The sequence below is a fragment of the Rhinoderma darwinii genome, chromosome 3 (genome assembly GCF_050947455.1).
Source record: "Rhinoderma darwinii isolate aRhiDar2 chromosome 3, aRhiDar2.hap1, whole genome shotgun sequence".
Taxonomy (NCBI): domain Eukaryota; kingdom Metazoa; phylum Chordata; class Amphibia; order Anura; family Rhinodermatidae; genus Rhinoderma; species Rhinoderma darwinii.
In genome coordinates, this window is record NC_134689.1 from 375,976,800 (window position 1) to 376,000,754 (window position 23,955).

At 44.5% G+C, this 23,955-nt stretch overlaps 1 protein-coding gene across 1 annotated transcript in view; it reads left to right on the plus strand.

Annotated features, from left to right (window-relative positions):
- The window catches only part of RASAL3 (RAS protein activator like 3), an 83,757-nt gene that overhangs the window by 20,374 nt on the left and 39,428 nt on the right, over nucleotides 1-23,955 (plus strand). Inside the window, exons 2-4 of the mRNA XM_075855392.1 lie at nucleotides 9,229-9,338; nucleotides 14,557-14,635; nucleotides 17,289-17,353. Coding sequence (XP_075711507.1) covers nucleotides 9,229-9,338; nucleotides 14,557-14,635; nucleotides 17,289-17,353 — 254 coding nt within the window. The remainder of the gene's footprint in view (nucleotides 1-9,228; nucleotides 9,339-14,556; nucleotides 14,636-17,288; nucleotides 17,354-23,955) is intronic.

Genomic DNA, 23,955 nt, shown 5'->3' on the forward strand with positions numbered 1-23,955 from the left:
AAGAAAAGAGCGGATTCTGGAGATGTTTTTGAGGTGAAAATGACAGGAGCGTGAAAGTGATTGAATGTGAGGAGTAAAGGAAAGATCTGAGTCAAAAATAACCCCGAGACAGCGGGCATGCTGCTTAGGAGTTATGATAGTGCCACACACAGAGATGGAGACATTAGGTTTAGGGAGGTTAGTAGATCGTGGGAACACAAGGAGCTCAGTTTTAGAAAGATTCAGTTTCAGATAGAGAGAGGACATGATGTTAGAGACAGCGGACAGACAATCACTGGTGGTCTGTATTAGAGCAGGGGTGATGTCACGAGATGAGGCATATAATTGGGTGTCATCAGCATAGAGATGGTACTGGAAGCCAAATCTGCTGATGGTTTGTCCAATAGGAGCTGTGTAGAGAGAAAAGAGAAGCGTACCTAGGACTGATCCCTGAGGAACCCCGATAGCAAGGGGAAAAGGAGAAGAAGTGGAACCAGCAAATGACACACTGAATGAGCGGTCAGATAGATAGGAGGAAAACCAAGAGAGAGCCGCGTCCTTGAGGCCAATAGAGTGGAGCATGTTAAGTAGGAGTTTGTGGTCTACAGTGTCAAAGGCTGCAGAGAGATCCAGAAGAATCAGGAGAGAGGATTTGCCGTTAGATTTAGCCGCCAAGAGATCATTTGAGACTTTAGTAAGGGCAGTTTCTGTGGAGTGTAGAGTGCGGAAACCAGATTGTAAGGGGTCTAGAATGGAGTTAGCAAAGAGATAGCGGATAAGGCGAGAGTAGACTAAGCGTTCCAGGAGTTTGGAGATGAAGGGCAGATTAGAGACTGGTCGGTAGTTGGCAGCGCTGGATGGGTCAAGTCTTGTTTTTTTCAGTAATGGGTTTATAATGGCATGTTTAAAAGAGGAGGGAAAGATACCAGAGGAAAGAGAGAGGTTAAATATTTTAGTCAGGTGACTAGTGACAGCTGGGGAGAGAGACCGGAGGAGGTGTGAGGGGATAGGGTCACTAGGGCAGGTAGTAGGACGAGAAGAAGAGAGGAGCCTAGAGACTTCTTCTTCTGTTATTGGGTCAAATGCTGAGAGTGAAGAAGAGGGAGTGCAGGGGGGAAGGGGATCGATGTTACTAGGGGACTGGGAGATAATATCATGCCGGATGTTGTCAATTTTAACTTTAAAATAAGTGGCCAGTTCTTCAGCACTGAGATCTGTGATCGGCGTCTGCACTTTAGGACTAAGGAGGGAGTGAAAAGTATCAAAGAGGCATTTTGGATTATTAGATAGTTTTGAGATGAGAGAGGTGAAATAGAATTGTTTGGCTCGGTGAAGGGCAGAGTTGTAAGTTTTGAGCATAAATTTGTAATGGAGGAAATCTGCATCCAAATGCGATTTTCTCCACAGTCGTTCGGCACATCTCAAGCACCGCTGAAGAAGCGGGATTGAGGTGTGTGCCAGGGTTGTCGTTGTGCTACCTGTAGCCCATGCTGTATTTGTTTCTGTGCCATCTCTAGTGTTGGAGTCGTCTTGTGCCGTCTACTACGCCTGCTGACTTACACCATATCTGGTGTCATCTGCCACGTTTTGCATCACCTTTCGCCAAGGTCCCATCTGTGCTGTTGCTACTGTCTGGACTATTACAGGTACCCTTGTGCTGGACTTTGTTTATACTTGGTACACTGTTATTTGGCCAGCTGCTTGCCCCGCTATGGTGGTGCAGCCTAGTGGGTCCACATACCCACAGATCATGACACTTTAGAACTAGAGTACCTGCATAGAAGTTCTGACAGACACGTGGCAAAGAAGACACTTTAGCGTAGCGGACTCCTTGGCACAGATGACACTTGTCGTGGCAGATGACACTTGGCACAGAGGATGGACTCGACTCCAACACTAGACTTCGCTCAGGAACAAACACAATTACTGGAAACGGGAACCCTGGGAACAGGATACAACTAAGGGACCATTTGCTAAATGAACATGGGTAGACACAACAATGTTCAGACACAAGAAGGAGGGCAGGACAGATTTAAGTAGGGCAGGGTGCACAGGGATAGGATAGGGAAGGTCAAAGTGGTGCGCGCGCTGGTCCTTTAAGAGGTTACCAGAGTGCGGACGCATACCCTATGGGAGCGAGCCACGGGCAGGAGAAGTACATGCCGGCATCCCCGGGAAGGAGGGGGAGGACACAGGCACAAAGGTAAACAATACTGGCGGCCGCTAGAGGAACCCAGATAGTAGCGAACGGCGACTACCAGTGATACAATATCTCTATTGAACTATGAGATATTTGTACATAGTTATTAGGTCACCCCTCTTTTGTCTGAAACAAAATAACCCTAACTTTGATAATCTTTCTGGGTACCACCCATTCCATGTATTATCTTAGTTGCCCGCCTTTGAACTAATTAAATCTCTACTATGTCTTTCATGTGCACTGGTGCCAAAAACTGTACACGATACTCCTTGTGCGGTGTAGAGATTTATAAAGTGGTAGAACTATGTACATGTGCATCTATGCCCTATTGATGCACCCCATGATCTTATTTGCCCTGACAGCAGCTGCCTGTCACTAGTTTCTACAGTTAGGTTTCCTGTCAACTAAAATTCCTAAGTTCTTTTCCATGTCAGGTTTAACCAGTGTTTTACTATTTATTATATGTGGTAACTTGTATTTTCCCTTCCCAAGTGCATTACCTTACATTTATCAGTGTTAAACTTCATTTGCCACTTATCTGCCTAAGCCTCCAACTTATGGAATAACTAAATATATGGTATGGGCCAGAGAAACTGCATAAAGATCACATTATTCCCCTTCATTTAGAAATCAGTGGGTCACTTTGTTTGAGAAGAAGTATAACAGCCCTCCCCAGATGCCCACCAAATGTAGAGTATTTAATTGGGTACAAAATGAAGGCTGACATACATAATAGGGAATATATTGGCCCTACAATTTTGTCCATATGCCACCAAGATATTTCTGATGGTGGCCCTGAGCTTACATGTACATGAATAACACAACACGATAGCACAATTACACAGGCCGAATGACAAACTGAGCTCTACTACATCATAAAAGAAAGATGGTCTTTGGTAGAACTACTTATTTTACAACACACAGTGAAAACTTTTTGAGATGAATACACAAAGTTGGAGTGAAAATGGTTTTCCAGAGGGGTGGTCTGCTGAAAGAAGAGGGACAATATACATAGGATAGAAGGAAATTTAAAGGGAATGTGTCGCTAGAAATTTATTTTAATTTTTTTGTTAAACAGTTAGTATATAAATGATTACACATTGTTCTAATTTTTTTAATATTTTCGCAAGTCAGGAAATATTATAAATTAGATTCTAACTTATAACATTTCCATGTGCTGGTCACTAGAGGGAGCAATTCCCAAAATTGCAGCATTGGCATGTGGTAAAGCAACCTCATTGCTTTATGCTGCAAAATTGGAGAAGACACACTCGCTCTAGTGTCCTCAAACAATCCCCCCTCCTTTATCTTGGCTAGTGCCAGGAAAAAGGAGGGGGTTGCATGTTCAAACCTCCTACACTGTGTGTCGCCGTTTTTGGAGCGAATGCACAGTGTAGGAGGATTAGATACAGTGGTAATCAGACAGTATAACACTAACATACACACACATCACATACACAAACATAAGTTACATGCTCCTGCTGCCGCTGTCACTGTCGCCGCCGCCAGTGCCTCCGCTCCTAGTCCTTGCGTCTGAACATATGGCCGGAAGCTGCGACTGGAAGTAGTCATCTTACTGTCCGGCCGTGGCTTCCGGTCCACATGAAAATGGCGCCGGATGTTGCTCTGCCGAAGACCTTCCTTTTGGTCTGTGTGGGAGCGGCGCATGCGCCGTTCCCACACAGGCGGCGTACGCTATAGTGAATGGAACGGCTCCCGTTCGCATTCTCTATGGGGATGTGTGTGCCGTATTCCATCTCTGTATGTGTCGTTAAAGTATAAGAAAGAAAAAAAAAAAAGTACAACACAAAAACACAAATAAATAAAATTTATTTTAATGACATACTAAAAGCAATAACATATAAAAAAAATTTTTTTCGTGACACCTTCCCTTTAATATCCGTCACAGAAAACTAGTCTAGATCACGAGTTATTTTCTGGAGAGTTTGCATCTCCAAATAATGTTTTTTTTACACTTTAGAAGTTTGGATGTAATTTGTTATCAGGTTTATTGTCTGAACTGACCACTTACATCATGAGATATTTTACTATGATCAGAAAAAGTCTTTGATTGACAAATATACTTATTCCAGTTGAGTAATGAGGTTCTTATCAAGGTGGAATAATTGGTGAAGATCGCCTATTACACAAGATTATATCATGTCAAGGAGACCACATTGGTGTGCACCACCAAGCTAAACTGAATTAGATCAGGGAATGGTAAAGGGGAAAAGAATGTGGTCTGTGAGAAAATTAATATATAACTTTTATTGTATTGCATTAAAAGAAACAATGTGATTAAAAGGTCCAGTGGTGCAACCTGGTATGTGTGAGTGACCCCTCAATTCACATACCCTTGGCCATGAGTTGTATAATAAGGTGTTGTATAATGTTGCTGTCAATGTGCTCCGTTGACAGTACTTGATAAGTAAACTGTCAAGATGCCACAAATTGCATTGCAAATTATTAGAGCTGGTGGGCTACAAGCTATAACAATCACTCAGTCTTAAATTGATAAGAACTAGCTGTGTTACTAAGGTTGGGATTGTATCTGTTACACTGATATAAGTAACAAACAGCTCAGCTGAGCCATTGAGGTATGCCTTGCTGCGGGGGGCGTATAACCTTATCCGCATCAAAGAGGGGAATGAGTGGAAGACTGCGTTTAACACGCCCGAAGGTCATTTCGAATACCTCGTCATGCCCTTTGGGTTGTGTAATGCTCCCGCGGTCTTCCAGAATTTCATAAATGAGATTTTAAGAGATTACCTGGGGGTATTTCTTGTAGTGTACCTTGATGACATACTTGTGTTTTCCAAGGACTGGTCCTCCCACATTGAGCATGTCAGGAAGGTGCTCCAGGTCCTTCGGGAAAACAAACTGTTTGCGAAGACCGAAAAATGTGTGTTTGGGGTGCAGGAGATACCATTTTTGGGTCAAATCCTCACTCCTCATGAATTCCGCATGGACCCCGCCAAGGTCCAGGCTGTGGCGGAATAGGTCCAACCTGCCTCCCTGAAGGCGTTACAGTGTTTCTTGGGGTTCGCTAATTATTACAGGAGATTTATTGCAGTCTGCACCTGCTTCTATGTCTGTGAGACTGACTCCATCTTCCACCACTCAGGATGGCAGGCTTAGGAGTGGGAGAGCCTATCACAGCCTGGCCAGACGGAGCTAGCTCCCGCCCTCTGTCTATTTATACCTGCCTTTCCTGTGATTCTTCTCGTGTGGTTTCCTGGCCCTGCTGCAGCTTCTGAACTATTTGACCCTGCTTCATACTGACCCTGGCTTACTGACTACTCTCCTGCTCTGCGTTTGGTACCTCGTACACTCCTGGTTTGACTCGGCTCGTTCACCACTCTTGTTGCTCACAGTGTTGCCGTGGGCAACTGCCCCATTTCCCTTAGCTTTGTGTACCCTTGTCTGTTTGTCTGTCGTGCACTTACTGAGCGTAGGGACCGTCGCCCAGTTGTACCCCGTCGCCTAGGGCGGGTCGTTGCAAGTAGGCTGGGACTGAGTGGCGGGTAGATTAGGGCTCACTTGTCTGTTTCCCTACCCCCATCATTACAGCCTGAAAACTTTCCGAATGCACTGTATTTGGTATCTTCATGACCATAACAATCTATACAAGAAACATATAACATATTTTTTGATGCTACAATTTCCATAAAACCTGAAGTGTACTTTTTTCAGAATTTTTGGCAAAATAAAAATGGATATAAATAAACCCCTTGGCGACATCCAAGGCACTAGTAAGTTGAATGTATGCTGTCTGCCTTATTTTATCTATTATTAAGACTTGCCAGAGGCAAGCATGTTGCATGAGTGATCCTGATCCAAAGGCCGCAAAAAATTAAAAAAAATTAAAAAAAATCTAAAAATAAATGTAATTAACTAAATGTTCAAAGAAAACCTTTTCCTATTTCTCACAAAAAAAATATGTAAACAATTAAAATGAAACATAATTTGTATTGCCACGTCCGTGAAAGTCCAAACTATTACAATATCAGGTTAATTAGCCTGCAGGCGAGCGTCGTATAAATCACAATTCAAGCATTGCTGTCTTTTATTCACCTAGCTTTTCCCCAAAAATTTAATACAACAGTGATCAAAACATCACATGTACCCCCAAAATAGTACCAATAAAAACTACATCTTGCCCTGCAAAAGTCCTTATACCACTCAATCAACAGAAAAGTACCGTATTTTTTGGAATATAAGACGCACCTGACCATAAGGCTGGGTTCACACGAGCGTGTTACGTCCGTAATGAACGGAACGTATTTCGGCCGCAAGTCCCGGACCGAACACAGTGCAGGGAGCCGGGCTCCTAGCATCATAGTTATGTACGATGCCAGGAGTCCCTGCCTCTCCGTGGAACTACGGTCCCGTACTGAAAACCTGATTACAGTACGGGACAGTTGTCCGGCAGTGAGGCAGGGACTCCTAGCATCGTACATAACTATGATGCTAGGAGCCCGGCTCCCTGCACTGTGTTCGGTCCGGGACTTGCGGCCGAAATACGTTCCGTCCATTACGGACGTAACATGCTCATGTGAACCCTGGTTTTAGACAACAGAAAATAGGAAAAAAATTATTTGTTAAAAAATAATTTATCCTGTTTCACCACATTCTGAGAGCCAACATTTTTTTTATATTTTTTTTCATCGATTGAGCAGTGTGAGGGTTTATTTTTTGCGGGACGAGCTGTAGTTTTATTGGCACCATTTTTTTTGGTATATACGATTTTTTTGATCACTTTCTTTTTATTTCATATTTTAAGCACTAAGGTGACGAAAAAACTATTTTGATGTTTTACATTCACCATGCAAGTTAAATAATGGTATATTGTAATATATCTGACTTTTACGGACACAGCGATACCAAATTATTTTATTTTTTACATTGTGCTTGGGGAAAAATGGGAAAAGGTTTTTTTTCTTAACATTATTTTTTTTACACTCCTGAAAATGTATCAAACATTTTTTTTGTTTACACAATTTATTAGTTTCCCTAGGGGACTTGAACCGGCGGCCCCTTGGTTACATGTGGAGTTACTGAAACAGCGTAACTACACTGTTTCCCAAACTCACATTGTAGTGAATGGCAGTTACGGAAGCATGCGAGCTACGCTGTTTCCGTAACTACTGTTCAGTTCTATGGGAGTTACGGAAACAGCGTAGCTCCACGAGTTGTGCTGTTTCAGTAACACCACATGTAATCAAGTGGCCGGGAGAGCACAGAAAGCTAGAACAGGGTTTAGGGGGCCCCGTTCTAGAGATAGGTGGGGGTACCAGAGGTAGGACCTGCATCTATCTGACATTTATGACATATCCTGTGGATATGTCATAAATGTCCTTCATAGAAAAACCCCTATAAATGCTGCGGTCGCTATTGACCTACGGCATTTAACTAGTTTAAGGGGTTTGCCATAAAACACATTTATCCCCTATCCACAGGATAGGAGCTACATGTGAGATCGCTGGGGGTCCGACCGCTGGGACCCCCAGCAATAAGGAGAACAGGGGACCACCCAAAGCGCTGCATGAGAAGTCTGAACTTCTGGGTTCTATGTCCGGCTTATCTGTTCCGCAGCTCCATAGAGATCAACGGAGAGCCGCTCGCGCATGCGCAGAAGAAACCCATTGATCTCTATGAAGCTGCCGGATACAGAACGCGGAAGTCACAGCTTCTCTTGGTAACTTTCAGTCCCCGTTCTCCGAAACGATCACACATGTATCCCCTATCCTGTGGATAGGGGATACATGTGTTTTATGGCACAAGCCCTTTAAACTGCCAGGAACAGCGAAATTGCTGTTTCTGGCTGTTAGAGCAGCGTGTCAGAAGCGGACACCTGCAGTGTATGGAGCGGGCTCAGCGCATGAGCCCGCTCCATACATCACCCCCCTGCACGCCATGGGTCGGGAAGGGGTTAAGTAATGACGCAGTCATGGGGCCCGGTGACTGCGGACTATAAGACGCAGGGACTTTTTAGCAAGATTTATTCTTGCTAAAAACTGCGTCTTATAGTCCAACAAAATACGGTATATAAGTTATGGCTCACAGAATATGGAAACACAAAAGAAATTTGTTTTAACAAATAGTTTTTTCTTTGTACAAGTTGCAGAACATAAAAAATACTATATAAATTTGGTACCACTGTAATCATATTGACCCGCAAAATAAGGTCAACATGTAGTTTTTACCGCACAGTGAATGCCGTAATAACAAAAACCCCCCAAAAAGGTGGAATTATAGTTTTTTTTCCCATACCATGCCACAAATATTCATTTCCTCATACATTGCATGGTTCATTAAATAGTGTCATTAAAAACTACAGCTCGTCTTGCAAATAACAAGCTCTCATACGGCTTTGTTCATGGCAAATTTTGAAAAATTATGGCTATTGGAATGCAACAATAGAAAAACGAAAATGAACAAAAAAAAAATAAAATTGTCTATGTATCCATGGGGTTAAATGCTAATGCATATGTAACAAAAAATGGCACATAAATAAAGTACAACTTGTCTCAGATATACAATGCCTTACACAGCTACACCGAACATAAAATAAAAACGTTATGACCGTCGGAATGCATAGAGGAAAAATAAAAAAATTGTCAATGTCCTTAGTCCCAAAATTGGCCCAGTCCCCAAGAAGTCTTTGGATAGGTTTACATCAACTAAAGAGATAGAGACAAACATCACAGAGGGCAATAAATCAACAGACTCCTGAGGTACAGGTTTGTTATAATAGGGGTTTCATTGTATAAAGGTGATACTACAATACAAATTTATGTTACTCCAGTTTGGCCTCAATCGGTTCCATATATTTGTTTACAGGGCTAGTAATTGATATACAGCCGAAGGAGAAGTACTTGTGTATGGCTGGCACTAAAATAATCCCAACCTTACAAGTGGGTGAAGTGTAATGCCAATGTAGTATGAAATAGGCTAGGGCGAAAGAAAATATTCTGTTAACATGTCCTCACTATACCAACGAGTTTATAATGCTATAAGTGAACATCTGTCTTAATATATCTTTCCAGAGCCACCACACATATCTCTTCCAACCACAAAACCTGAAGTTCCTGTCTGGGATGTATCAAACTTTTCCCTTGTAGATGGATGTATTCTGCTATCCAAAGGAGAGGAACAGGTAAATTATATATATTAACCATCAGTGATCCATATTTTTATTGTTCCTCATTCTTCATCTACATGGAACAATTATTAATACGAAGGTTCATGTTTGAGATGGTCCATCTAGAAGAATGTTGTCAACGTATAATGTGTGCTAGGTATGTATTTTACTGTAGTCAACCCCTAAGAACCTGCCAACACCTTGATATCTATGGAAGTTGCTCATTCCACTCTTGACATGTGATGTTAGTGGAAGAAATTATCGGAAAGGTTGAATTTTCCTTTCCGATTGTTTTGTTTCTCCCAAGATGAGTGGCACCAGAGGTGAATATCAGAAGAGAGGAAGATGATTAATGAATGCCTATGGCTTATATTGAGTAATATTATATAATCTCCCAGCCTAAAAATATTCCCCACCATGGAAAAGGTTTTCAAAGGCACAACTTTATTGTTTGTCTCTCTACCACCTGCTATATTTCGTTTTCTATATGCACTGTATCACCGATGGTGGAAAATTTGACAGCATCTGAATTTTCCAGTAGATATCTAGAACATCTTACCTTTTTCATCTCTCAATCTCCCCTATTATGGACCCCTAAATCAAAATAACTTTGTAGCTGGTGAAGTGCAGATTGAGGATAACTTAACTTAAGATGAAGCTACGGTTTAGTAAAAGGAGGACTTAGTTAATACGCTTAGTGGTTAGGAGTGTTTACTTTGAGCACTGGGTTCTTGAATTCGAATCCAACCAGGCCGGCATCTCCATGGAGTTGGTATGTTCTCATAGATATTTTGTTGGTTTCCACATGGTGCTCGGATTCCTTCGACACTTCAAAAACATACTGACAGGTAAACTGCGTACCTATATAACTGAGCCTACTATATGTCTGAATGAAGGCCTGTGAAGGGTGAACTAGATTCTAAACTCCACTGATGTGAGTGTACTCGCTGTATAATTGTAATGACGGGGGGTAAGGAAACAGACAAGTGAGCCCTAATCTACCGGCCACTCAGTCCCTGCCTACTTGCAACGACCCGCCCTAGGCGACGGGGTACAACTGGGCGACGGTCCCTTACCTCAATAGGTGCACGACAGACAAACAGACAAGGGTACAAAGAAGCCAGGGAAATGGGGAAGTTGCCCACGGGAACACCGTGAGCAACAAGCGAGGTGAACGAGCCGAGTCAAACCAGGAGATGAGCGAGGTACAAAAACGCAGAGCAGAAGAGTGGTCAGAAAAGCCAAGGTCAATCACAAGCAGAGGATAAGTAGTACAAGAAGCTGCAGCATGGCCAGGAAACCAACAGAGAAGAATCACAAGCAAAGGAGGAACAGGAAAGGCAGGTATAAATAGACAGAGGGCGGGAGCTAGCTCCGTCTGGCCAGGCTGTGATAGGTTCTCCCACTCCTAAGCCTGCCACCCTGAGTGGTGGAAGATGGAGTCAGTCTCACAGACATAGAAGCAGGTGCAGAATGATTATCTATGGGCGTTAACCCCGAAGCTGTGCCTGGCAGATCCTTTACAGTACCCCCCCTTTTATGAGGGGCCACCGGACCCTTTCTAAGTGGACCTGGTTTACTGGGGAAATGAAGGTGAAACCTCCTGACCAATATCCCAGCGTGAACATCCCGAGCGGGTACCCAAGTCCTCTCCTCAGGCCCGTATCCTCTCCAATGGACCAGGTACTGGAGGGAGCCTTGGACCATCCTGCTGTCCACAATCTTGGCCACCTCGAATTCTGCCCCCTCAGGGGTGAGAACAGGGACTGGAGGTTTCCTCGAGGGAGCCAAGGACGGGGAGCAGCGTTTAAGGAGGGAGGCATGGAACACGTCGTGTACTCGAAAAGATGGGGCAACTCCAGTTGGAAGGAGACAGGATTGAGGACTTCAATGACCTTGTACGGCCCTATAAATCGGGGAGCAAACTTCTTGGACGGGACCTTAAGGCGCAAATTTTTAGACGATAGCCACACCAGATCCCCGACCATAAACAAGGGGTTAGCAGAACGTTTTCTATCTGCCTGAGTCTTTTGTATGCTCTGGGACGCCTCTAGGTTCTTCTGAACCTGAGCCCAGACTGTGCACAGTTCTCGATGAACGACCTCTACCTCGTGATTGTTGGAACTACTAGGTGAAACAGAGGAGAACCGTGGATTAAACCCAAAATTACAGAAAAAGGGGGAGACCCCTAACGAGTTACTGACCCGGTTATTAAGGGAAAATTCGGCGAGGGGAATGAATGAGACCCAATCATATTGACAGTCAGAGATAAAACACCTTAAATATTGTTCTAGAGACTGATTAGTCCTCTCAGTTTGGCCATTAGTTTCAGGATGGAAGGCAGAGGAGAAGGACAGATCAATCTCCAACTTTTTACAGAAGGCTCTCCAAAACAATGAAACAAATTGTACCCCTCTATCAGAAACAATATTGACAGGGACCCCATGGAGACGCAGGATGTGTTTGACAAACAAGGTAGCTAACGTCTTAGCATTGGGTAGTTTCTTGAGGGGCACAAAGTGGCACATCTTACTGAAGCGATCTACTACAACCCACACCACCGACTTGCCTTGAGATGGAGGCAAATCGGTGATAAAATCCATGGAGACATGGGTCCAAGGTCTCTGGGGAATGGGCAAAGAACATAGTAAGCCCGCTGGTCGGGACCTGGGAGTCTTGGACCTAGCACAAACTTCACAAGCGGCGACGTAGGCCTTAACGTCTTTGGGCAACGCAGGCCACCAATAGTTTCTGGCAATGAGGTGCTTGGTACCCAGGATGCCTGGATGGCCAGATAGTGCAGAGTCATGATTTTCCCTAAGTACCCGTAGCCGGAATTGCAGGGGAACAAACAGCTTGTTCTCAGGAAGGCTCCCGGGAGCTGAACCTTGATCAGCCGCAATTTCAGAGACTAAATCAGAATCAATAGAGGAAATGATTATACCTGGAGGCAAAACACATGCAGGATCTTCCTCCAAAGGAGGGCTGGCCATGAAGCTACGCGACAGTGCATCAGCCTTAATATTTTTAGACCCAGCCCTACCCTTAGGGAGCTTAGCTCCTGGTACCAAATCAATTGCGCAATTGTATTCTCTATGAGGAGAAATAGAATTAACAGAAAAACATGACGTCATGCATTCATTACCCCATTTGGTAAGATCCCCAGTATTCCAGTCAAACGTGGGATTATGCAACTGCAACCAGGGAGGGCCTAAAACCAAATCGGACGATAATCCCTGCCTCACCAGTACAGAGCACTGCTCCAAAGACGTTAAGGCCTACGTCGCCGCTTGTGAGGTTTGTGCTAGGTCCAAGACTCCCAGGTCCCGACCAGCGGGCTTACTATGTTCTTTGCCCATTCCGCAGAGACCTTGGACCCATATCTCCATGGATTTTATCACCGATTTGCCTCCATCTCAAGGCAAGTCGGTGGTGTGGGTTGTAGTAGACCGCTTCAGTAAGATGTGCCACTTTGTGCCCCTCAAGAAACTACCCAATGCTAAGACGTTAGCTACCTTGTTTGTCAAACACATCCTGCGTCTCCATGGGGTCCCTGTCAATATTGTTTCTGATAGAGGGGTACAATTTGTTTAATTGTTTTGGAGAGCCTTCTGTAAAAAGTTGGAGATTGATCTGTCCTTATCCTCTGCCTTCCATCCTGAAACTAATGGCCAAACTGAGAGGACTAATCAGTCTCTAGAACAATATTTAAGGTGTTTTATCTCTGACTGTCAATATGATTGGGTCTCATTCATTCCCCTCGCCGAATTTTCCCTTAATAACCGGGTCAGTAACTCGTCAGGGGTCTCCCCCTTTTTCTGTAATTTTGGGTTTAACCCACGGTTCTCTTCCGTTTCACCTGGTAGTTCCAACAATCCCGAGGTAGAGGTCGTTCATCGAGAACTGTGCACAGTCTGGGCTCAGGTTCAGAAGAACCTAGAGGCGTCCCAGAGCATACAAAAGACTCAGGCAGATAGAAAACGTTCTGCTAACCCCTTGTTTATGGTCGGGGATCTGGTGTGGCTATCGTCTAAAAATTTGCGCCTTAAGGTCCCGTCCAAGAAGTTTGCTCCCCGGTTTATAGGGCCGTACAAGGTCATTGAAGTCCTCAATCCTGTCTCCTTCCGACTGGAGTTGCCCCCATCTTTTTGAGTACACGACGTGTTCCATGCCTCCCTCCTTAAACGCTGCTCCCCGTCCTTGGCTCCCTCGAGGAAACCTCCGGTCCCTGTTCTCACCCCTGAGGGGGCAGAATTCGAGGTGGCCAAGATTGTGGACAGCAGGATGGTCCAAGGCTCCCTCCAGTACCTGGTCCGTTGGAGAGGATACGGGCCTGAGGAGAGGACTTGGGTACCCTCTCGGGATGTTCTTACGCTTAGGACAGTTGTTCACTTGATGCTTGTCATCCCCACAATAGAAGCAGAGACCATTCTTCGGGCTTGTGATTATGTAATGACGGGGGATGGGGAAACAGACAAGTGAGCCCTAATCTACCCGCCACTCAGTCCCTGCCTACTTGCAACGACCCGCCCTAGGCGACGGGGTACAACTGGGCGACGGTCCTTACACTCAATAGGTGCACGACAGACAAACAGACAAGGGTACAAAGAAGCCAGGGAAATGGGGAAGTTGCCCACGGGAACACCGTGAGCAACAAGCGAGGTGAACGAGCCGAGTCAAACCAGGAGATGAGCGAGGTACAAAAACACAGAGCAGAAGAATGGTCATAAAAGCCAAGGTCAATCACAAGCAGAGGATAAGTAGTACAAGAAGCTGCAGCAAGGCCAGGAAACCAAAAGAGAAGAATCACAAGCAAAGGAGGAACAGGAAAGGCAGGTACAAATAGACAGAGGGCGAGAGCTAGCTCCATCTGGCCAGGCTGTGATAGGTTCTCCCACTCCTAAGCCTGCCACCCTGAGTGGTGGAAGATGGAGTCAGTCTCACAGACATAGAAGCAGGTGCAGACTGCTTATCTATGGGCGTTAACCCCGAAGCTGTGCCTGGCAGATCCTTTACAATAATGCTCTGAAATAAGTTGGTGCTATACATATAAAACAAGTCAATAAATAATAAAAGAATGTATTAAAAAGAGATCAATTTCTTGCAACTGGAGTGATAGGCTTATATAAACTATGATAATAGCATCTGTATGTAAATATCTGTCCCTGGGTATAGTCCAGCTCACAGAAATATTATACATTATGAAATCTAGAAGTCTTCTTCTCACTCTCAGGATGCATTTCATGCCCGAAGCCGAGCAGGAAGCTGCGTGTCCAACAATGAAGTGGCCCAGATAGAGAAGCTGGACACAGGTAAGCCATACATAAGGCAATATATAACACGTATGATAAATCGCATATTATTCCTTAGCACTAGAGGTATCTTACTAGACTGTTAGACTTCCAATGATATGCAGGCAAAAACAGGTAATTGTTGAAGGACTGGTGAAGGGTTAACACGTCCAAGAACTTTGAAATTACCACTTCCTTCCTGCCGGAAGAGGCTGATCAGAGAAGACTTCATCAGCGATAATAGTGTTGTCTGGTTTTTAATGGCTGTATGTTCATCTCAGTAACCCACATACATAATATACAACAACTGCCTAAACTATCATCACGCATTACCATAAAACCCACTGTGTGGCCTGATCAATAAAAATAAGATTCTTTTTTTCAAATCACATTAAAGTCAACCATTACCTCAAGATAAGCCCAATATTCCACTCCCCTCTATAACGTTTACAGAGGTCCAGGAAACTGAGACATGGGGTGCTGCATGGCAGTGTTCACACCGTGAATACCTTGTGCCTGCTTGCTACATGGAGAAAAACTGCGATTTTCTTCCCTTGACAAAATAGTGTCTCTTCTGCACCGTGAGGTACCCTACTCTGCCCTGGAAGGGATGCTTCTAGGGGGAAATAATACATCTGTAATATTGCATATATATGGGCTCTGTATATGCGATTCATATAAATATAATATAGCCATATATAGGACCCTGTACTATGGCATATGTAGTCCATATAACGCTGTACTATGGAGCTGTAGGTACTCTGTGTGCTGCCATATGGTGCTCTGTACAGCACTATATTACGGTGATATTCATTAATATGTGCATGAGCCCTAAGACAAATACATAGCACATCACATTAACTATGCATTGTCAATGGGTTACTAATGGAGGCAAAGCAGACAGCATCACGTCGTAGTCATTCTTTCAAACTGGAGAACCCCTTTAATTCAGGGGCTCTCTGATAGAATCTAGCTATTATTTTTTGCTTTATTTTATTTTTATAAAAGAATAGCAATAGATAGAAAAACAAGTTACTTCATATCACCAGTTCATCCCGCGATCATTTTAAAGTGTAACTAAATTGAAAAAAAACTGAGCACTGAGACCCCCACCGATTGCTCAAGCAAAGCAACAGAAGGACTCGTGAGCGCAGAGCCGCTTAGTTTCTGATTGGTTTTCCTTCTGCCACTTCATTTTAGCGATCAGTGGAGGTCCCAGTGCCAAGACCCCCACCGATCAAAACTCTTGACATGTCACTATGACATGTCAACATTTTTTAAAAGTTTAGAAATCCTTTAACTGTATATGCTTCAAGTGCTGCATGACGCCATTGATAATAATAATAAAATATAGTACCCAACCGAAATTCAAGTAATTTTAACTTCCCTCTCCGAATTAATTGGTGTAAATATATCCCAGCGTGCTCTCTCCAATTCTTAGAGTTTACTACTGGACCTATTGTGAAATTTTTATTTCCCAGAATAATAGTTGTTTTCCAGTATCCCTCAATTTTTTAATACATTTTTACAGTGTCCTAAACTTTTTGTAAACTATAGCCCATCGGCAAATCTTTTTTTAATCTCGAAAGTGTCCAATAACCCTGTTTCTAAAATCCTCAGTAGTGTGTAGTTTCTTCTACAGTGTATACTTTTACCCTTTATGAAATATTTTATTACCATATCATCACAGCCTTGTATATATTGCAACTGTGAAGCAAGGTAATAGTTATGAAATTTAGGCAACGCCAACCCACCACTTGTAACTGGTAAATTTAATATATCTAATTTGATTTGTGGGTGTTTATTATTCCATAAAAAAATCCTGCATAATCATTTCGAGTGACCTGAAAAAATTATTTGGTAGCCGTATAGGGCAATTCTGCAGCACAAAAAGGACCTGCGGCAAGATGACCATTTTTGTAAACACAGTCTTTGCTGCTAATAAAATGCACAACCTTCTCCATATTTTAGTCTAATATTTTTGGGGAAAATAGAGGAAATTCAATTTCAACATTTCTGTGAGTCCATAGCCACTGTTACCCCAATATAAGATGCCTCCTCCACCAAAATTGTTCAGTTACACTATTCGGGAGTGCCCCTATGGTCTAAGAGAAGACAAGATGATGTGTTCCAAACAAAGGAAAATTTGCTTTAGAGTGGCTCCATCGGGTCTCCAATATGAGGGCAGCATAGGATAGAGGAGGAGATGCCAAGCTTGGAAATATATTGTTTTTTTATGATTTGCTTGAGTATTTTCTTGCAAAAAACAATGCTGCCTGGATTCATAGAGAAAGCCGGTGAGTCCAGCTTCAGACACCCACACACATTGATTGATGGCTGCATGAATTTGCATACAGGAAGAGCTTTCAAACACTGTGTGTAGGTGGGGCAAGCTGGACTCACAGGCTTTCTCACAGTCCTGGTAGCATTTAAACAGCTTTTTACAAGAAAATACTCAATCGAATAATAGAAAACCCTATATCCCTGAACTCAGCATCTCCCCCTCTAGCCTATGCTGCCATCAAATAGTAGATATGACAGATTCACTGGAGTATCACATACCATATGGATCAGTTTGTAAATAAGAGGCATGTACTTACCATAGGATAAGTATAGTTGGATCTGTCTGCAATGGCTGCTTTATTTAACCCTGTATTATCTGTTTTATGTTCAGCTACAGATGCTGATCCTGATGGAAATGTAGAAGCTGATACAAAGAATCAACATAATAATGTGAAGGTAATGTGGATGCTTTCTGGTGTTCACATTTTGCCATTTTGATGCAGTTTATTTTTGCCAAAAGCAGCTGCAGAGCCTATAGAGAGAGGTTTAATTGAAAGTTTTAGAAGTCTCTGTTTTGGAATTCTTTCACAATTTTGGCTACAAAAATTGTAACATAATGCAAGCCCAATCTATTCCTGCTCACATAGGTGCAGGGGCTGTTAGAAGAGAGAACTCTGATACATTGTAACAGGCCGTGCACCTGTGTGAGCAGCACATGATCGAGACAGATTTTCTATTCACAGACTGCAAGCAATAACAACTGTCTCGAGCACTGTAAGCAATTGGTGCACAATGTATATTAGAAAATTACATACATTTTGATTTTATGATGTCTCAGGTTTTTTTACATACAACGGGAAAACCCCTTTAATAGGCTGACACGATTTTTGTTAAAACAAGCCCTTGTTGAATAACTGAAAGCTTCAGCATTGGTTTCCACATTGGGTTATAAAGGGTTAGCATGTGTAGTTATAACTGGATGCTAACCCAATCCCCACATCCGACATCCTTTGGCATGCTGTGCCCACTCTTTTAAAGGGCCAGCAAGCAGCGGCCTATGGCTGAGCACTCTTTCCTATCTAAGGCTCCTTTGGACTCATCCCTGTGCCTGAGCAATATGTTCATCTGGTGCCAGTATTCTGCTATGTTGTTCTCTGCTACATCACTCTGATTTAACTCATCTTTACTCCTGACCTGACTTCTGTACATCGCCTGCCCTGACCCTGTGACTGGTTAATTATTCTTTGAAAATTCTGCTGCCCTAACCCTGTGTTGATGTTACGTAACAATTCGGGGAAAATGACCTGGGGATTACCTCCAGGAAAGTCCATATCTAAAATTCGTAAAATCTGGATATTCCTTTAGTCCCTGCTCTCTGGTCTAGCCTACGCCAAACCTCTTAGTAACCCAGTGGGTTCACCATTTGTCGGCCTTTTTGACAGTAGTATTCACATTTTATAACATACTCTTTATTGCTACTGACAGCTGCTACACACGTGAGAATCCGGTGAGGAAAATGAATGTAAGCAGGGACGTCCCCCAAACTTTGTGAATGCTACTTCATGTGCCCAAATTCTGTGACTCAATTTATGATCAACATTCACAAGCAGGAAAATCATAACATATTATAAAAGAGTATTCCCCATCACGATGTGAAAGTTGGCAGGGTCTGGAGATGGACCTCTGGACTATTTCCGCTGATTTATATAAATGATTGACATCTTATAAGATTTCTGTTGCACACAGACTTGTGTGCGTGTGCTATAAAGCTAACGGCTGACACCTTAGGAGATATATGTAATAACTCATATAGTGTGAATAAAGATTTATATCTCCAGACACCAGGCATGAGAAGCTCCAAAGTCATGACAGAGAATAATCATGATACCTTATGTATCCCTTAAAGGGCACGGGACGGTTTTTCATACTAATGACCTATCCACAAGATAGGTCATCAGTATATGATTGTGGGGTCCAACACCCGGACCCCGCACCGATCAGCTGTTCAGGCTGCTTCCGGGCACTGGATGTTATGCAGTGGGTGGTGTCGGAAGCTGATGGCTCCATACACTTTATAGCGGCCATGCTGAAGAGCTGTAACTCTGCTCCTATTCAATTGAAGCTCCTGAGCACCAATGCAAATTCTATAACTGGGTCCGTGTCTACCATATATAATTTATAATACTAGTGTCTTCTTATGTGGCTCAGTGGCTTTTGGGCCCCTCAAGCTCCAGGGCTCGGGTGCAACTGCAACTATGCACCCCCTATAGCTTCACCCCTGAGCAGAGGAGCAATAATGCAACACAGCCGCTATACTGTGACTGAAGCCATCTGCTTCTGGCACGGACATCTGGTGCCCGGAGGCAGCCAAAGCAGTGTATAGGTCACCAGTATGAAAAACTGCCCATGCTACTGTAATGACGGGGGTAGGGAAACGGACAAGTGAGCCCTAATCAAACGCCACTCTGTCCCTGCCTACTTGCAACGACCCGCCCTAGGCGACGGGGTACAACTGGGCGGTGGTCCCTATGCTCAGTAAGTGCACAAGACAAGCAGACAAGGGAACACGAGCAAAGGGAAAGGGGCAGTTGCCCACGGCAACACCGTGAGCAACAAGAGTGGTGAACGAGCCGAGTCAAACCAGGAGTGCACGAGGTACCAAACGCAGAGCAGGAGAGTAGTCAGTAAGCCAGGGTCAGTATGGAGCAGGATCAAATAGTCAGAAGCTGTAGCTGGGCCAGGAAACCACACGAGAAGAATCACAAGAAAAGGAGGAACAGGAAAGGCAGGTATAAATAGACAGAGGGCGGGAGCTAGCTCCGTCTGGCCGGGCTGCGATAGGCTCTCCCACTCCTAAGCCTGCCATCCTGAGTGGTGGAAGATGGAGTCAGTCTCAGAGACATAGACTCATGTGCAGACTGATTACCTATGGGAGTATCCACAGAAGTTGTGCCTGGCAGATCCTTTACAGTACCCCCCCCCTTTTATGAGGGGCCACCGGACCCTTTCTAAGTGGACCTGGTTTATTGGGGAAACGGAGGTGGAACTTCCTGACCAATACCCCAGCGTGAACATCCCGGGCGGGTACCCAAGTCCTCTCCTCAGGCCCGTATCCTCTCCAATGGACCAGGTACTGGAGGGAGCATTGGACCATCCTGCTGTCCACAATCTTGGCCACCTCGAACTCCACCCCCTCAGGGGTGAGAACGGGAACAGGAGGTTTCCTCGAGGGAGCCAAGGACGGGGAGCAGCGTTTAAGGAGGGAGGCATGAAACACGTCGTGTATTCGAAAAGATGGGGACAACTCCAGTCGGAAGGAGACAGGATTGAGGACTTCAATGACCTTATACGGCCCTATAAACCGGGGAGCAAACTTCTTGGACGGGACCTTAAGGCGCAAGTTCCTAGACGATAACCACACCAGATCCCCGACCATAAACAAGGGGTTAGCAGAACGTCTTCTATCTGCCTGAGTTTTTTGTATGCTCTGGGACGCCTCTAGGTTCTTCTGAACCTGGGCCCAGACTGTGCACAGTTCCCGATGAACGACCTCTACCTCGGGATTGTTGGAACTACCAGGTGAAACGGAGGAGAACTGTGGATTAAACCCAAAATTACAGAAAAAGGGGGAGACCCCTGACGAGTTACTGACCCGGTTATTAAGGGAAAATTCGGCGAGGGGAATGAATGAGACCCAATCATATTGACAGTCAGAGATAAAACACCTTAAATATTGTTCTAGAGACTGATTAGTCCTCTCAGTTTGGCCATTAGTTTCAGGATGGAAGGCAGAGGAGAAGGACAGATCAATCTCCAACTTTTTACAGAAGGCTCTCCAAAACAAAGAAACAAATTGTACCCCTCTGTCAGAAACAATATTGACAGGGACCCCATGGAGACGCAGGATGTGTTTGACAAACAAGGTAGCTAACGTCTTGGCGTTGGGTAGTTTCTTGAGGGGCACAAAGTGGCACATCTTACTGAAGCGGTCTACTACCACCCACACCACCGACTTGCCTTGAGATGGAGGCAAATCGGTGATAAAGTCCATGGAGATATGGGTCCAAGGTCTCTGGGGAATGGGCAAAGAACGTAGTAAGCCCGCTGGTCGGGACCTGGGAGTCTTGGACCTAGCACAAACCTCACAAGCGGCGACGTAGGCCTTAACGTCTTTAGGCAACCCAGGCCACCAATAGTTTCTGGCAATGAGGTGTTTGGTACCCAGGATGCCTGGATGACCAGATAGTGCGGAGTCATGATTTTCCCTAAGTACCCTTAGCCGGTATTGCAGGGGAACAAACAGCTTGTTCTCAGGAAGGTTCCCGGGAGCTGAACTTTGATCAGCCGCAATTTCAGAGACTAAATCAGAATCAATAGAAGAAATGATTATACCTGGAGGTAAAACACATGCAGGATCTTCCTCCGAAGGAGGGCTGGCCATGAAGCTACGCGACAGTGCATCGAACTTAATATTTTTAGACCCAGCCCTAAAGGTAACCAAAAAGTTGAATCTGGTAAAAAATAGCGCCCATCGAGCTTGTCTCGGGTTTAGCCTCCGGGCAGATTCTAGGAAAACCAGATTCTTGTGGTCGGCAAGGACCGTTACCTGGTGCCTAGCCCCCTCCAGGAAGTGGCGCCACTCTTCAAATGCCCATTTAATGGCTAAGAGTTCGCGGTTGCCAATATCATAGTTACTCTCAGTGGGCGAAAACTTCCTGGAGAAGTAGGCACAGGGACGGAGATGGGTGAGGGACCTGGTACCCTGGGACAAGACAGCCCCCACTCCCACCTCGGATGCGTCAACTTCCACGATAAATGGCTCCATTTGGTTGGGCTGAACCAGCACCGGGGCCGAGATAAAGCACTTCTTAAAGGGAATGTGTTGCCAGAAAAACATGTTTTTTTTTTAAAAAATTAAACATTTAGTGTGTGGGTGATTAAACATTGTTCAAATTTTTTTTATTTTTTTTGCACGAGTCTGGAAATATTATAAATTATTTCTAATTTATAATACTACCCATTTTTGGCCACTAGATGGAGCTGTTCCCAAAGTTGCAGCATTGCAACATTGGGTTAAAAGCCCTCGCTCTAGTGAGCTCTCAGCATTCCCCCCTCCTTTATCCTGGCTAGTGCCGGGATAAACGAGGGGTTTGAACGGTGTAACCTCCTACACTGTGTGTCGCCATTTTTTGAGCTAACCCACAGTGTAGTAGGTTAACATACAGTAGTAAACACACACAAACACGAACATACATTGAGATCTCTTACCTGCTCCTGCCGCCGCGGCTCCCTCCGGCCCGTCCGCTCTGTTTGCTGCCGCTGGTGCAAGTGCACAAATCCGGAAGCCGCGACCGGAAGTAGTAATCTTACTGTCCGGCCGCGACTTCCGGTCCACAGGAAAATGGCGCCGGACGGCGCCAATTTCAAATAGGACTGTGTGGGAGCGGCGCATACGCAGTTCCCACACAGACGCCGTACACTGCAGTCAATGGGACGGGAGCCGTTCGCAGTCCCTATGGGACTGTGGCTGCCGTATTCCATGTCTGTATGTGTCGTTAATCGACACACACAGAAATGGAACAAAAAATGGCAGCCCCCATAGGGAAGAAAAAGTGTAAAAATAAGAAAAAGTAAAACACAAACACACAAATGAATATAAACGTTTTTAATAAAGCACTAACATCTTTAACATATAAAAAAATAATTTGTGATGACACTGTTCCTTTAAGGACCTCAAAAGCCTGGACAGCCTCAGGAGGCCAGTGGAGGAGATCAGCACCTTTGCGAGTGAGGTCCGTAAGAGGCTTAGCGATGACCGAGAAGTTAGCAATAAATCTCCTGTAATAATTAGCGAACCCCAAAAAACACTGTAACGCCTTCAGGGAGGCAGGTTGGACCCATTCCGCCACAGCCTGGATCTTGGCGGGGTCCATGCGGAATTCATGAGGAGTGAGGATTTGACCCAAAAATGGTATCTCCTGTACCCCAAACACACATTTTTCGCTTTTCGCAAACAGTTTGTTTTCCCGAAGGACCTGGAGCACCTTCCTGACATGCTCAATGTGGGAGGACCAGTCCTTGGAAAACACTAGTATGTCATCAAGGTACACTACAAGAAATACCCCCAGGTAATCTCTCAAAATCTCATTTATGAAATTCTGGAAGACCGCAGGAGCATTACACAACCCAAAGGGCATGACGAGGTATTCGAAATGACCTTCGGGCGTGTTAAACGCAGTCTTCCACTCATCCCCCTCTTTGATGCGGATAAGGTTATACGACCCCGTAGATCAAACTTAGAGAACCATTGGGCCCCCTGAACCTGATTAAAGAGATCAGGAATCAAAGGAAGGGGATACTGGTTCCTTACAGTGACCTTATTCAAGTTACGGTAGTCAATGCATGGCCTAAGACCACCATCCTTCTTCCCTACGAAGAAGAAGCCAGCACCTACCGGAGAAGTAGAGGGGCGAATGTAACCCTTGGCCAGGCATTCCTGGATATACTCTCTCATGGCTTCATGTTCGGGACAAGAAAGATTAAATATCCTACCCTTAGGAAGCTTAGCTCCTGGTACCAATTCGATAGCGCAATCGTATTCTCTATGAGGAGGTAACACTACGGAGGCCTCTTTAGAGAAAACATCAGCGAAGTCCTGAACAAACTCAGGTAGCGTGTTCACCTCCTCAGGGAGAGAAATAGAATTAACAGAAAAACATGACGTCAAGCATTCATTACCCCATTTGGTAAGATCCCCAGAATTCCAGTCAAACGTGGGATTATGCAACTGCAACCAGGGAAGGCCTAAAACCAAATCGGACGATAATCCCCGCATCAACAGTACAGAGCACTGATCCAAATGCATGGAGCCAACAAGGAGTTCAAAAACAGGGGTTTGCTGTGTAAAATAATCATTAGCAAGAGGAGTGGAGTCGATACCCACTACCGGGACAGGTTTAAGCAAATCAATCAAAGGCATAGCTAGAGACATAGCAAATTCCACAGACATGATATTAGCAGAAGACCCTGAATCCACGAAGGCACTGCCGGTAGCAGAC